General features: G+C 40.1%; 2 protein-coding genes across 3 annotated transcripts in view; one reads left to right on the top strand and one right to left on the bottom strand.

The window, feature by feature from the left end:
- Positions 1 to 5,303: 5,303 nt before the first annotated feature.
- Positions 5,304 to 7,230, top strand: LOC111959794 (glucagon-1-like). 2 transcript variants are annotated; one of them, XR_011474994.1, is made up of 5 exons: positions 5,304 to 5,897; positions 6,068 to 6,173; positions 6,343 to 6,498; positions 6,895 to 7,096; positions 7,127 to 7,230. XR_011474994.1 is itself a non-coding variant. In XM_023981589.2 (4 exons), the coding sequence occupies exons 2-4, from the start codon at positions 6,079 to 6,081 to the stop codon at positions 7,013 to 7,015; spliced, it is 372 nt and encodes a 123-aa protein (XP_023837357.1). In that variant the 5' UTR covers positions 5,305 to 5,897; positions 6,068 to 6,078; the 3' UTR covers positions 7,016 to 7,230. The 2 variants fall into 2 exon arrangements, 1 of the variants encoding a protein (XP_023837357.1); XM_023981589.2 differs by having other exon boundaries at positions 5,305 to 5,897; positions 6,895 to 7,230.
- Positions 7,231 to 14,385: 7,155 nt separating this feature from the next.
- Positions 14,386 to 15,704, bottom strand: part of LOC111959841 (sodium-driven chloride bicarbonate exchanger) — a 52,079-nt gene continuing 50,760 nt past the window's right edge. The window contains exons 24-25 of the mRNA XM_023981652.3: positions 15,106 to 15,173; positions 14,386 to 14,975 (exon numbers count right to left, since the gene is read on the bottom strand). Coding sequence (XP_023837420.1) covers positions 14,708 to 14,975; positions 15,106 to 15,173 — 336 coding nt within the window. The 3' untranslated portion in view covers positions 14,386 to 14,707. The remainder of the gene's footprint in view (positions 14,976 to 15,105; positions 15,174 to 15,704) is intronic.

The raw sequence follows: 15,704 nt of genomic DNA, 5'->3' as shown, positions 1-15,704 counted from the left end.
CTTCAACCAGTGTATATGAAGGGGTGGAGACAGGTTAAAGAAGGATTTTTAAGCCTTGAGACAATGAGGCATGGATTGCGTATGTGTGCCATTCAGAGGGTGAAAGGACAAGGCAAAAAATGTAAGTGCCTTTGAGTGGTTTGGAAGGCGCCAGGCGCACCTGTTTGTGTCAAGAACTGCAACGCTGCTGGGTTTTTCACGCTCAACAGATTCCCCTGTATCAAGAATGGTTCACCAGCAGTGGCGACCCGTCATTCAGGTTAGGTGGTGCAGAGCTCCACCTGTTTTGAGCCCCACCTGTTTAGCAAAAAAAATACATATACAGTGCCTTCGTAAAGTATTCAGACCCCTTGACTTTTTCCACATGTTGTTAGGTTACAGACTTATTCTAAAATTGATTCAATCGTTTTTTTCCCTCATCAATCTATACATAATACCCCATAATGACAAAGCATAAGGTTTTTTGAAATGTTTGCAAACTTATAAATAATGTAAAACAGAAATACCTTATTTACATAAGTATTCAGACCCTTTGCTATGAGACTCGAAATGTCTGAGATGCATCCTGTTTCCATTGATCATCCTTGAGGTGTTTCTACAACTTGATTGGAGTCCACCTGTGGTAAATTCAATTGACTGAACATGATTTGGAAAGGCCCACACCTGTCTATATAAGGTCCCACAGTTGACAGTGCATGTCAGAGCAAAAACCAAGCCATGAGGTCGAAGGAATTTTACGTAGAGCTCTGAGACAGGATTGAGTTGAGGCACAGATCTGGGGAAGGGTACCAAAACTTCTGCAGCACTGAAGGTCCCCAAGAACACAGTGGCCTACATCATTCTTAAATTGAATAAGTTTGGAGCAACCAAGACTCTTCCTAGAGCTGGCTGCCTGGACAAATTGAGCAATTGGGGGAGAAGGTCGTTGGTCAGGGAGGTTACCAAGAACCCGATGGTCACTCTGACAGAGCTCTAGAGTTCTGCGGCACTCCACCAATCAGGCCTTCATGGTAGATTGGCCATACGGAAGCCACTCCTCAGTAAAAGGCACATGACAGCCTGCTTGGAGTTTTCCTAAAGGCACCTAAAGACTCTCAGACCATGAAAAACAAGATTATCTGGTATGATGAAACCAGGATTGAACTCTTTGGTCTGAATGCCAAGCGTCACGTCTGAAAGAAACCTGGCACCATCCCTACAGTGAAGCATGGTGGTGGCACCATCATGCTGTTGGGATATTTTTCAACAGCAGGGATTGGGAGACTAGTTAGGATTGAGGCATAGATGAACAGGGTAAAGTACAGAGAAGTCCTTGATGAAAACCTGCTCAGGAACTCAGACTGGGACGAAGTTTGACCTTCCAACAGGACAACGACCCCAAGCACACAGCCAAGACAACGCAGGAGTGGCTTTGGGACAAGTCTCTGAATGTCGTTGAGTGGCCCAACCAGAGCCCGGACATGAACCTGATTGAACATCTCTGGAGAGACCAAAAACTAGCTGTGCACCGACGCTCCCCATCCAACCTGACAGCGCTTGAGAGGATCTGCAGAGAAGAATAGGATAAACTCCCCAAATACAGTTATGCCAAGCTTGTAGCGTCATACCCAAGAAGACTTGAGGCTGTAATCGCTGCCGAAGGTCCTTCAACAAAGTATGTATTAAAGGGTCTAAATACTTTCAGTTGAAGTCGGAAGTTTASATACACCTTAGCCAAAGACATTTAAACTCAGTTTTTCAYAATTCCTGACATTTAATCCTAGTTAAAATCCCCTGTCTTAGGTCAGTTAGGATCACCACTTTATTTTAAGAATGTGAAATGTCAGAATAATAGTAGAGAGAATGATTTATTTCAGCTTTTATTTCTTTCATCACATTCCCAGTGGGTCAGAAGTTTACATACACTCAATTAGTATTTGGTAGCATAGCCTTTAAATTGTTTAACTTGGGTCAAACGTTTCGGGTAGACTTCCACAAGCTTCCCACAATAAGTTGGATGAATTTCGGCCCATTCCTCCTGACAGAGCTGGTGTAACTGAGTCAGGTTTGTAGGCCTTTTTTATCGCACACGCTTTTTCAGTTCTGCTCACAAATTTTCTATAGGATTGAGGTCAGGGCTTTGTGATGGCCACTCCAATACCTTGACTTTGTTGTCCTTAAGCTATTTTGCCACAACTTTGGAAGTATGCTTGGGGTCATTGTCCATTTGGAAGACTMATTTGTGACCAAGCTTTAACTTCCTGACTGATGTCTTGAGATGTTGCTTCAATATATCCACATAATTTTCCTCCCTCCCATGATGCCATCTATTTTGTGAAGTGCACCAGGCCCTCCTGCAGCAAAGCAACCCCACAACATGATGTTGCCAAACAGTTCTATTTTTGTTTCATCAAACCAGAGGACATTTTTCCAAAAAGTACAATCTTTGTCCCCATATGCAGTTGCAAACAGTAGTCTGGCTTTTTTATGACCGTTTTGGAGCAGTGGCTTCTTCCTTGCTGAGGGCCTTTCAGGTTATGTCGATATAGGACTTGTTTTACTGTGGATATAGATACTTTTGTACCTGTTCCCTCCAGCATCTTCACAAAGTCCTTTGCTGTTGTTCTGGGATTGATTTGCACTTTTCGCACCAAAGTACATTCATTTCTAGGAGACAGAACGCGTCTCCTTCCTGAGCGGAATGATCCCATGGTGTTAATACTTGCATACTATTGTTTGTACAGATGAATGAGGTGCCTTAAAGATGTTTGGAAATTGTTCCCAAGGATGAAGTAAACTTGTGGAGGTCTACAATTTTTTTCTGAGGTCTTGGCTRATTTCTTTTGATTTTCCCATGATGTCAAGCAAAGAGGCACTGAGTTTGAAGGTAGGTCTTGAAATRCATCCACAGCTCCAATTGACCCAAATGATGTCAATTAGCCTATCAGAAGCTTCTAAAGCCATGACATAATTTTCTGGAATTTTCCAAGCTGTTTAAAGACATAGTCAACTTAGTGTATGTAAACTTCTGACCCACTGGAATTGAGATACAGTTAATTATCAGTGAAATAATCTGTCTGTAAACAATTGTTGGAAAAATTACTTGTGTCATGCACAAAGTAGATGTCCTAACCGACTTGCCAAAACTAGAGTTTGTTAACAAGAAATTTGTGTAGTGGTTGAAAAACGAGCTTTAATGACTCCAACCTAAGTGTATGTAAACTTCCAACTTCAACTGTATGTAAATGTGATATTTCAGTTTTTGTCACGACTTCCACCGAAGGTGGCTCCTCTCCCTGTTCGGGCAGTGCTCGGCGGTCGTCGTCGCCGGCCTACTATCTGCCACCGATCCATTTTTCTTTTTCGTTTGTGTCTGTCTGTTTTTTCTTTACACCTGTGTCCTATTAGTTCATTTCGGTGGGTTTATTAACCTCCGCTGCCTGCTATTCTTTGTGCGGGATTATTTGCTGTTGTTGGTATGTTAGGGGTGCGTGTTTGCGCCACGGGGTTTTCTTTTCTCACGGTCGTTGTACAGTTTTGGACTGTAATTAGGAGAAGAGGTTTCTCCTCCGTGTGTTGCATTTATTTCCCTGTGTGTGGCGACTTCATTTGGGCGTGTCCCTCCACCTGTTGTTGTTGAGTTGGGACTTCTAATAAACGTTTGTGCTACTGGGACTTCCTTGCTCTCCTGCTCCTGACTGCTGCACCTCCCTCCTCTTAGGAGGCACGTAACAGTTTTTATATTTTTTATACATTTGCTAAAAATCTAGAAACCTGTTTTTGCTTCGTCATTACAATTGTTGTGTTGTGTTGAGGGAAAAAACTATCTAATACATTTTAGAATAAGGCTGTAGCATAACAAAATGTGATACAAGCCAAGGGGTCTGAATACTTTCCAAATGCACTGTAAATAGTGTATTGCTACAATAAAATGTTTGACCGCTTTTCTTTAATTATGTTCTTATTGATATTCTGAAGTGAGGATTCAATGTGGTTAAAGGCTTTTTTTTCTCACAATTTATATGCTGTAATTAACATTGTGTTGCTTGTATTGACTTTGTATTTGATATAAAATTATTTTGTTGATCAAAAGAAAAATGTGAACATTGAATTCGCCACAATGTACTGAAAGCCAATGGTGAAAGCCAACATTGGTATGAGAATAATGTACCATGGTTCACATGGTACAGTGTCTTTAGAAAGTATTCACAACCCTTTACTCTTTCCACAATTTATTTTGTTAAAGTCTGGTACGTTCACATGGTACGCTACATTGCCAAAMGTATGTGGACGCATTAATATGGGAAGGCTTCTGGGAAGGCTTTCCACTAGATGTTAGAACATTGCTGCAGGGACTTGCTTCCATTCAGCCACGAGCGTTAGTGAGGTCGGGCACTGATGTTGGGTGATTAGGCCTGGCTCGCAGTCGGCGTTCCAATTCATCCCAAATGTGTTCCATGGGGTTGAGGTCAGGGATCTTTGCAGGTCAGACACATTCTTCCACACCGATCTCAATAATTCATTTCTATATGGACCTCGCTTTGTGCACAGGGTTATTGTCATGCTGAAACAGGAARGGGTCTTCCCCAAACTGCCACAAATTGGAAGCACAGAATCGTCTAGAATGTCATTGTATGCTGTAGCGTTAAGATTTCCCTTCACTGAAACTAAGGGGCCTAACCCAAACCATGAAAAACAGACAATTATTCCTCCACCACCAAATTTACAGTTGGCACTATGTATTGGGGCAGGTAGTGGTCTCCTGGTATCTGCCAAACCCAGATTCGCCAGATGGTGAAGTGTGAATCATCACTCCAGAGAACGCATTTTCCATTGCGCATAGTGATTTTAGGCTTGTGTGTTGCAGCTTGGCCATGGAAACCGATTTCATGAAGCTCCCGACGACGAGTTCATGTGCTGACRTTGCTTCCAGAGGCAGTTTGGAACTCGGTAGTGAGTGTTGCAACCGAAGACAGACGATTTTTACACGTTACGCGCTTCATTATTCTAGCAGGGCAGAAATTTGACGAACTGACTTATTGGAAAGGTATCATCCTATGATGGTGACACGTTAAAAGTCACTGAGCTCTTCAGTACGGGCCATTCTACTGCCMACATTTGTCTATGGAAAATTCATGGCTGTGTGCTCGATTTTATAGACCTGTCAGCAACGGGTGGAGCTGAAATAGCTGATCCACTGATTTTAAGGGGTGTCCACATACTTTTGGCCATGTAGTGTATATGCGTATATATCAAGTTCACATGGTATATGATTCTTCAGTCTGTACACATTMTTGATAYAGACTGTGTGTTTTGCATATGATCAAATTAGTATTGAACAAATAAACAAATTAATATAATACTGAATTACATTGTTTYGTGCCTTGATCACCTAAATATCTGATCATTTTCAAAATTCCACTCAGGGATAAAATGCTGAGGAGGAAGGAGGAGGTGTTCCAATGTTTGCTTAACTCCATATTCTTACGTTCCACAAACACTGAACCTGCAGTGCAAACCAGGCTACCTGAAAACAGATGGTAGACTGTTATATAAGTATTTGGATTTGTTGGACAGGATGAAATCATGTTTGATTTCAACACCTAAGTGACAGCTTTTACCTCTGGACATTTCCACATTTAAACAAAGATGGACTGCAAATGTATCTAGTGTGTKKAGTCGAGTTCTGACTAATGGATTGAGAGTAACGAATGTGCTTGTGCGTCTGTGAGGAGGGTGCCACCTGAGCAGACAGTCACCCAGCTCAACTATATAAAGGCTGGCCAGACCAAGAAGGGGCCAAGAAGCAGCTCCAGGGAGCCAAAGAGAGAAGAAACCAGCAGAGATCTACCTACGCACAGCAGGCAGCCAGGCACAGACTCCCCCTTTCTCACTGACACTCAACAGAGGGAACACAGGTGAGCAGCACCAAACCCCTAAAACTCATTTTCAACTGCTGATACCTCACATCAGGAAGTTTCTCGGAATTATATTAAATTCAGAATGAGATTCTCTTCTATGTGATGCTGTTTGGCTGAAGTTGCAGATTTTTTTTAAACAATCTCCTATTTCCACTGCTAATATCTAGGAGGTCAAAAGATGAAAGGCACCCACTCTTTCGCCGGACTTCTGCTCTTGATCATTGTTCAGAGCAGCTTGCAAATCCCGCAGGAGGACACAGAGGACAACTCCAGGTAAGAGCCTCAAACTCGGAGCAACTTCTGAACTCTGCACCATTCAGGTTGAAGCTCTCTCTCTCTCTCTCTCTCTCTCTCTCTCTCTCTCTCTCTCTCTCTCTCTCTCTCTCTCTCTCTCCTCTCTCCTCTCAGCATCCTGTAACTACTGACTTGTCTGTTTCTGCAGCCTATTGACAGAGGACTCTATGTTCAGCGAGCCAAGGGAGCTTTCAAACACGAAGAGACATTCAGAGGGAACATTCTCTAACGACTACAGTAAATATCTCGAGTCGAGACGAGTGCAAGACTTTGTCCAGTGGCTAATGAACTCCAAGAGAAGTGGGTGAGTGTTTCTTTCTTTTTTCTCCTGCTGGTGTGTCTGTTTTCCTCATTCCATTTCAAAAAGCAGTTGATCATCTTCCAATACGTTCCAGCTTAACCTGAAACTGTATGAATGCAGAACTTAAGAGATATGATGAAGGAAATGTCAAATGTTTTTGCTGAGCTATAAACAAAGATAAAAATGCCCTACATTTTWATGACATACTGTAGATATTTACTACATGTTGGTGATTTTCATGGTTTTATATGGTTTTAAGTTACAGCTCAGTAAAATCTTACTATAGCAGCTTAATAATGCACAGTGAATCAATATGTTTAACAACTGCTTATTTCTCATATATTGTTAACTTTAAATAGTTACTATCAACACTATTAAATCTCTCCATATTTTTTTCAGGGGTCCCATCAAACGACATGCAGAGGGTACCTACACCAGCGACGTGAGCTCCTACCTGCAGGACCAGGCAGCCAAGGAGTTTGTGTCCTGGCTGAAGAATGGCCGAGGCAGACGAGAATAGGGCTCCTCTACTCAGCCACAGAGTCCTAGTGTCTTATTACTCAGTCACAGAGTCCCAGTGTCTTATTACTCAGTCACAGAAGTCCCAGTGTCTTATTACTCAGCCACAGAGTCCCAGTGTCTTATTACTCAGTCACAGAGTCCCAGTGTCTTATTACTCAGCCACAGAGTCCCGGTGTCTTATTACTCAGTCACAGAGTCCCAGTGTCTTATTACTCAGTCACAGAGTCCCAGTGTCTTATGTCTTATGAGCCCCCAGTCAAGAGAGAATGCAACTCATCCAGAATGACCCCCCTGTTCCATTTCCTGTTTTATAACCTGTATCCTCCTTCCTCTGGTCATGCTAATAAATCCCATAACAAGAAATTGTGTTGCCTGTCAATTGCTTTTGTTTGTTAACATAAAATGGTGACATACTGTATTAACTAAATGCTTCACTTTGTACTTCAAGGGCAATATTTTCAGTGTTAAAAAAGGAGGGGAACAAGATCGAATGGTTAAACAATAGCCTAATTAAAAGTTTGATAAAAAAAACACTCTCCTTCTAAAATTAACAGCTTAAAAACTTTGGTAAAACTGGCCCAAAATCTGTAGTCTGTACCTTGCTAATTTTGTGGAGAAAAATGTTAATAAACCATTATTCTTGCCATACAAAATGTATTCAAATATCCAAAGATACACTCAAAAGTATGTGGACGCCCCTTCAAATTAGTGGATTTGGCTATTTCAGCCACACCCGTTGCTGACAGGTGTATAAAATTGAGCAAGCAGCCATACAATCTCAGTGCTCCGTGACTTTCAACGTGGCACCGCCATAGGATGCCACGTTTCCAGTAAGTCAGTTTCATCAAACTTCTGCCCTGCTAGTGCTGCCCCGGTCAACTGTAAGTGCTGTTATTGTGAAGTGGAAACGTCTAGGAGCAACGGCTCAGCCGTGAAGTGGTAGGCCACACAAGCTCACAGAGCGGGAACACCGAGAAATGGGTTTATATGGCCGAGCAGCCGAACACAAGCCTAAGATCACCATGCTCAATGCCAAGTGTCGGCTGGAGTGGTGGCCTGCACAGAGCCCTGGCCTGAACCCCATTGAACACCTATGGGATGAATTAGAACTCCGTCTTCGAGCCAGGGCTAATCGCCCAACATCAGTGCCCGACCTCCCTAATGCTCTCGTGGCTGAATGGAAGAAAGTCCCCGCAGCAATGTTCCAATATCTAGTGGAAAGCCTTCCCAGAGAGTGGAGGCTGTTATAGCAGGGGGGGGGGGGACCAACTCCATATAATGACCATGATTTTGGAATTAGTGTCCACATACGTTTGACCATGTAGTGTATCTAAACACTAACCAGATACCTTATCATATGGACCCATAAACACACATTTTGTGGAAATACTATATTCAGTTCAAATATAATACTTACTTTTATAATAAATGTAATTGTATTATATATAATTATAGAACCTGTGTCAATCGATGAGTAACATTTCAAGATCATGTTCAAGTAGAGAACCTGTGTTCACAGAGGTGGAACCCAAATCAATCAGCCTTGAGGACAGCCATATCACCAAGGGGAAAACACACCCAGGGATTTCAATCAAGTAATGGAATGACTTGATGGGAATCAACAGCCTGGCAGGGATCAGTGATCAGGGAGCACTTCCTAGGTGTTACTGGCATGGAAATAGACTAGTCACATGAGCCAGATATATGTCATGCTTTGGGATGTGATACCTCTCTAAGCTGTCAGCTAGTGAATTGAAAACCATCTGTTGATTTTTTTTTTAAACGCCTGCCCACACAATTCTATTTATATTCCAAATCTCTAAGGGTCATACTGGGCATTTGTCGTAATAGAATTTGGGTCTCTTTTGTTGTTGAATAAAAAATKATATGTAATTCACTTCTGTGGATGAGGCTGTCATTGTTTTGTACAAATGTTCAAGTGAAGTCACAGTGTATAATCCATCGTATTACCTCCAGGCAAATTGAGGTCCTGCAATGAATGACTTCAGCAATTGTACTTCCTCTTTATCCAACCTTATGCTCACGAAGATGTGGCTGTGAGTGAAGTGGAAGACTCAGTTCAGTTGAGGGGATTTCTGTCAAACACTTTCATCCACAGTGTAATGTGACCTGACCTAGGTCAGTGTAATGTGTGTAATGTAATTACAGTGTAATGTGACCTGACCTTTGACCAATCACATCAGATTTTTTTCAGAGCTGATCTGATTGGTCAAAAAAACAAGTAGTGAAAAAATTMTTCTGAATTGGACTGCCTGTCTAAATGCTGCCCTAGTGTATAAGGTTGACTGGTCAACTTGAACTCAAAGTTGACCCTCCCTGCCTTTATTCACTGGAACTTGCATACTCCTTGGCCTTCTCATAGGTCAAAGCATACAGAGTGAATCTAAAAACTCTCACAAATTTAGAATTAGGGTTCTATTTTTGACATTTGTTTTAGGTGTCAAGGCCATTTCAGATCACTAGTTGACTTACTCCAAATCAGACATTCCAAGCAGCATGCAGTAATACTGATGGGGGAAAGAAACATGTTCAAATAAATGTATTAAGTTTGAGTTTTATACTTTCATAGTAAATGTACATACAGTTGAAGTTGGAAGTTTACATACACTTAAGTTGGAGTCATTAAAACCCGTTTTTCAACCACTCCACAAATTTCTTGTTAACAAACTATAGTTTTTCTACTTTGTGCATGACGCAAGTAATTTTTCCAACAATTGTTAACTGACAGATTATTCCACTTATAATTCACTGTATCACAATTCCAGTAGGTCAGAAATGTACATACACTAAGTTGACTGTGCCTTTAAACAGCTTGGTGTAACGGCAGATTACCTCCTCTTCGTCTGAAGAGGAGGTGTAGCAGGGATCGGACCAAAGCGCAGCGTGGTTAGTGTTTATCATGTTTTAATTATGACAAAAACGTGAACACTACAAACTACAAAACAATAAATGTGAAAAACCGAAACAGTCCTATCTGGTGCATAGACACAAAGACAGAAGACAACCACACACAAAACCTAACACAAAACAGGCTACCTAAATATGGTTCCTAATCAGAGACAATGACAAACACCTGCCTCTGATTGAGAACCATATCAGGCCAAACAACAAACCCAACATAGAAACACAACACATAGATAACCCACCCAAATCACGCCCTGACCACACTAAAACACAGAAAATACAAAAGAACTATGGTCAGAACGTGACACTTGGAAAATTCCAGAAAATGATGTCATGGCTTTAGAAGCTTCTGATAGGCTAATTGACATCATTTGAGTCAATTGGAGGTGTACCTGTGGATGTATTTCAAGGCCTACCTTCAAACTCAGTGCCTCTTTGCTTGACATCATGGGAAAATCAAAARAAATCWGCCAAATCCTCAGAGAAAAAATTGTAGACCTCCACAAGTCTGGTTCATCCTTGGGAGCAATTTCCAAATGCCTGAAGATAACACGTTCATCTGTACAAACAATAGTATGCAAGTATAAACACCATGGGACCACTTAACCGTCATACCGCTCAGGAAGGAGACGCATTCTGTGTCCTAGAGATGAACGAAATGTGCAAATCAATCCCAGAACAACAACAAAGGACCTTGTGAAGATGCCGGAGGAAACAGGTACAAAAGTATCTATATCCACAGTAAAAAGAGTCCTATATCGACATAACCTGAAAGGCCGCTCAGCAAGGAAGAAGCCACTGCTCCAAACCCATCATAAAAAATACAGACTACGGTTTGCAACTGCACATGGGGACAAAGATTGTACTTTTTAGAGAAATGTCCTCTGGTCTGATGAAACAAAAATAGAATTGTTTGGCCATAATGACCATTATTATGTTTGGAGGAAAAAGGGGGAGACTTGCAAGCTGAAGAACACCATCCCAACCGTGCAGCACGGGGGTGGCAGCATCATGTTGTGGGGGTGCTTTGCTACAGGAGGGACTGGTGCACTTCACAAAATAGATGGCATCATGAGGAAGTAAAATTATGTGGATATATTGAAGCAACATCTCAAGACATCAGTCAGGAAGTTAAAGCTTGGTCGCAAATKGATCTTCCAAATGGACAATGACCCCAAGCATACTTCCAAAGTTGTGGCAAAATGGCTTAAGGACAACAAAGTCAAGGTATTGGAGTGGCCATCACAAAGCTCTGACCTCAATCCCATAGAAAATGTGTGGGCAGAACTGAAAAAGCGTGTGCGAGCAATGAGGCCTACAAACCTGACTCAGTTACACCAGCTCTGTCAGGAGGAATAGGCCAAAATGCACCCAATTTATTGCGGGAAGCTTGTGGAAGGCTACCCGAAATGTTTGACCCAAGTTAAACAATTTAAAGGCAATGCTACCAAATACTAATTGAGTGTATGTAAACTTCTGACCCACTGGGAATATGATGAAAGAAATAAAAGCTGAAACAAATCATTCTCTCTACTATTATTCTGACATTTCACATTCTTAAAGTGGTGATCCTAACTGACCTAAGACAGGGAATTTTTACTAGGATTAAATGTCAGGAATTGTGAAAAACTGAGTTTAAATGTATTTGGCTAAGGTGTCTGTAAATTTCAGACTTCAACTGTATACAAGATACATTGAAAAACAGTAATACTTCAGCTCTAAAGACCAGTAACAATAGCAGAACATTTAAAAAAAAAGTGTTTTGCAGTGCCATGTTTCCTTACACTGCTTCACGGATTTCTGCCACAAACCAAACTGATTGAGTGACTTTTCAAACACATTTATTCAGAGCTAAGTACAATTAGCAACAYGAGTAGTAGTAGTAATAGAGTAGAAATGTTCAACAAGAGATTTCAAAATATTTTGCAGATACTGATCATTTAAAATGAAGCCAAAGGTATTATAGATAAATAGGCTTAGAAAATTAGACGTGAACAAATTCATTGTTGGTATTGTACAAAGGAAATATAGTTTAATAATCTTTATAACAATAAATATAGCTCCTATAAATGTTCCCCTTCTAGAAAAAGTGCTATTGCAATTGTTTCTATAGCCATGTATGTTGCCCTTTAGCAGACACCTTCAAGTATCAGTTAAGCTTCATCTTTAGTATTGAGTGGACAATCATTCCTGGGCACACACAATGCCCTCATGACAAACAACTCAAATAAAATGACACACAAGCATTAACTTTGCAGCTTGAAAATATTGATATACTGCAATAACTGCAACTATTTCAACTTTGGCAACAAATATGATGATTTAAAATAAAGCCAGGATTATATTTTCTTCTTGAACATTGTTTCAATACTATCTATTGATATGCATAACAGTATTCTACAACGTAAGTCAGGCGTTTTACTAATCAAATGCTCAGTGCAATGTTTGCTCTTTGTACAAGAATAAATTGCCAACMATAAATAATATAAAAATGCTATTTTCAGCTAATCTCTTTACTGGTAGTAACACAATTGGAAAATATTCTAAGCTTAAAGACTATTGCAAATAGCTAAAATCATAATGCAATACATTGAATGCTTTAACACAGATACTGTAGATTTTTATTTGCCAATGAAAGTAGCCCTTTCCTGCAGTCAAATGACCTWGTGGCCCCATGGGTGAAATGTTTTTTACGCCGGGATGCAAACTTAAAACGTAATAAAAAATGTTTAAAGCCATAACCATCTGTGTGAGGTGTATACTTTTGTTTCAAGGTAGATTTGTTTAAGACTACCAATAAACACTCTAAGTGACCCTGATTTAGCCTACTGCAGTAAAAGTTTAATCAGATGCTGTATATTTCATAAAAGTGAATTAATTAATGCTGCATGCATACAGTACATTTTGACACTGCCTATATTGTAGATATATGAACTCATCAATTGTATATACTGATGCACAGTACATAGTCTTTAACTGCAGTATTGTACAAACTTTTTAATCGATTGCTTATCTGGTTGGATAACTTATACATTTCAAAACAACTGTAATATTATGATATTGAAAAAATACAAAAACATACAAAATACATTCAAAGACAAACATAAGTTGAAAATAGTTTCTTAATCTGACAGATACATCCTCRACAGAAACATTCCGTTGCTTTCACATACAGTCAAACTAACCTCTCCTATATCATGCTGGTATTACTTGACATTTAAAAACACAAAAACAAATAAAAAGCTTACATTTCTTTAGATTGCCTCACAAAGAAGCAGCTTCTGACACATAAACTAAAAACACTAACGCTTTTGAACACACAAAGATTTACAAGACAAATGTAAAGGAATGGTAAACTGTGGCACACAATTTTGATTTGWTTTAAACACAGTGAAGGGGGAAACGTCATAGACTTGTCTCCCTGGCGAAGCAGCCCTTCTGCATCTTTCTCCTCTTCTTTTGTTTCCTTCCACTGTTCTTGGATAAKCTGTGGGTATAAACACTGGCTGTTAGTGCTTTCAAGTATACAATTTCAGAACGTAGCTTATAACTATCAGCTGTCCGGCTCCAACAATGGAGATTCTCCATTATGAATAATTTTTTGTCCAGGATTAGGCTTAATCTGTGTCCCCAAATGTATCATCAACTGATGTTTTAGTTGGGAGGGGCTTTACGTGAACATTAACACCATATTGATGTGCTTTAGCAAATCGCATTGTAATCCCCTCCCATACAGAATTGCACTGTATGTCCAGGCAGCTGAGAAGTATAATGGGATCAGAATCTCAGACAATGTTCATGAAAGAGCAGTTTTCACAAGAGAGATGTACTAATATAATTACACTCTCCAGCTGTTGCGTAATGGGAGCCTGCAGCTCGTACGCTGTAGTGCTCCTTGCCGAACTGCCCGTCACGGCCATTGGCTGAGGCATAGTAGATTGGGTAGAGGGATGATTGTCATGCTAGCAGAGCCTGATTGGTACAGCAGCATCATGTTGTCAGAGATGGCTCCTACATGCACTTTACATCCTTGCTTTCTCAGTCATGTCACTTTAGACTGAGCACATTCATTCGTCACTGCCTGTAATACGCTGGGTTTATATTCCAAGCAGTGAACAGGTAATGGACTTCACATCCATAATATTTATCTTTGCCTAACATTAGCAGTCATCAAAGAGTTTCAAAGAGCTGTGCTCTCCCAGTGTTCATGAATTCGAAAAAATGCATAACATGACAATTTGAACGATGCAAAATAAGCAGCATCTAATTTCAACCTAATGGTAAATTGAGGAATTAGACATTGTACAATTCTGCCTCATATCATGCAAAGATAAACAGAATAATTTTTTTCCCAAAAAGTGATGGTCACCAAATGGAGTAAGGATGATCAAACGGGCACGGGGAATCAGACTCTTACCTTTGAGGGGTTCAGCATCTAAGAGGACATAAGGGAGTTTATGACAGAGATGGAATGGGAAAATACAGTCAAGAAACTCATCAGTTCTAAAATTGGAGAGACAACTCCTTTCTAAGTAGCATCTAGTTTCAACCGAATGGTGAATCTGTAATTTCGTTCATATACAATAGCAATGACATATCAATATTCTGAAAATTCTCTATATGAGCATGGAACTTGGTCAATATGAGGCATTTTATGAATTCAATGGTACATTGTCATCAGTTTCCAATATAATGGTTATAACACAATATCTATTCAGTATAGGAGGATTCCTAACTTGAGATATTCTCAACAAAGTCCATATTTTCACAAGGATTGATGCCATGGGGAAATGTGCAAGAAAGTTTGAGTTACATGCACATATCTTAAATTAAGACACATTTTTATACAAACTGACAGAAGAAAAACAAAGATACATTTTAAATGGAAAAATGTATCAACTCCAATGTGCTGATTTTGGGTATACATGCTTGAGGCAATGCAATACCATTTTGAGTTGTCGGAGTTGACATTCCACGTGTTTCCAAAAGAGCCTTTGGACATTTCATCTGTGATGTTGAGTACGGATTCACTCCTAAAAAACAAGAAATAATCATGCATAATAATACACAACAAACAGTCAACTATTTTACTACCAATGAAGCTTGAAGTCTTTTTACAGTATAAAAAGGGAGATATAATGTTATCATAATGGCCTGACTTACTTTTGATATCCTTCTAATGGTAATTGCACTACTCCCTCTTCCTCTCCCAACATGCTTTGCTCCTCCTCCTGAAGAATATGATAATCAACAGGAAGTTGTTAAACTATAGTGATAGTACTGTAAATAATTAATTGGTTAAAACACATGCAGTGATAAATCATTACAATAAAAGTTACATATCTACAATAAAAATAAACATTATTTTGAGTTATTGACATAGCCTTGTTCTGTTCAATGTTCTCGACCTATAGGCCCTGCAGTACCTAGCTCCACTCCTATTCCCCAGGCGCTCTCTTTTGATGACTTCTGTAACCGTAATAGCCTTGGCTTCATGCATGTTAACATTAGAAGCCTCCTCCCTAAGTTTGTTTTGTTCACTGCTTTAGCACACTCTGCCAACCCGGATGTTTTAGCCGTGTCTGAATCCTGGCTTAGAAAGACCACCAAAAATTCAGACATTTTCATCCCCAATTACAAGATTTTCAGACAAGATAGAACGGCCAAAGGGGGCGGTGTTGCAATCTACTGCAAAGATTGCCTGCAGAGTTCTGTTTTACTATCCAGGTCTGTTCCCAAACAATTTGAACTTCTACTTTTAA

The sequence above is a fragment of the Salvelinus sp. IW2-2015 genome, linkage group LG36 (assembly GCF_002910315.2).
Source record: "Salvelinus sp. IW2-2015 linkage group LG36, ASM291031v2, whole genome shotgun sequence".
In the NCBI taxonomy this organism is placed as follows: domain Eukaryota; kingdom Metazoa; phylum Chordata; class Actinopteri; order Salmoniformes; family Salmonidae; genus Salvelinus; species Salvelinus sp. IW2-2015.
This window is presented reverse-complemented; position numbering and strand designations above follow the sequence as displayed.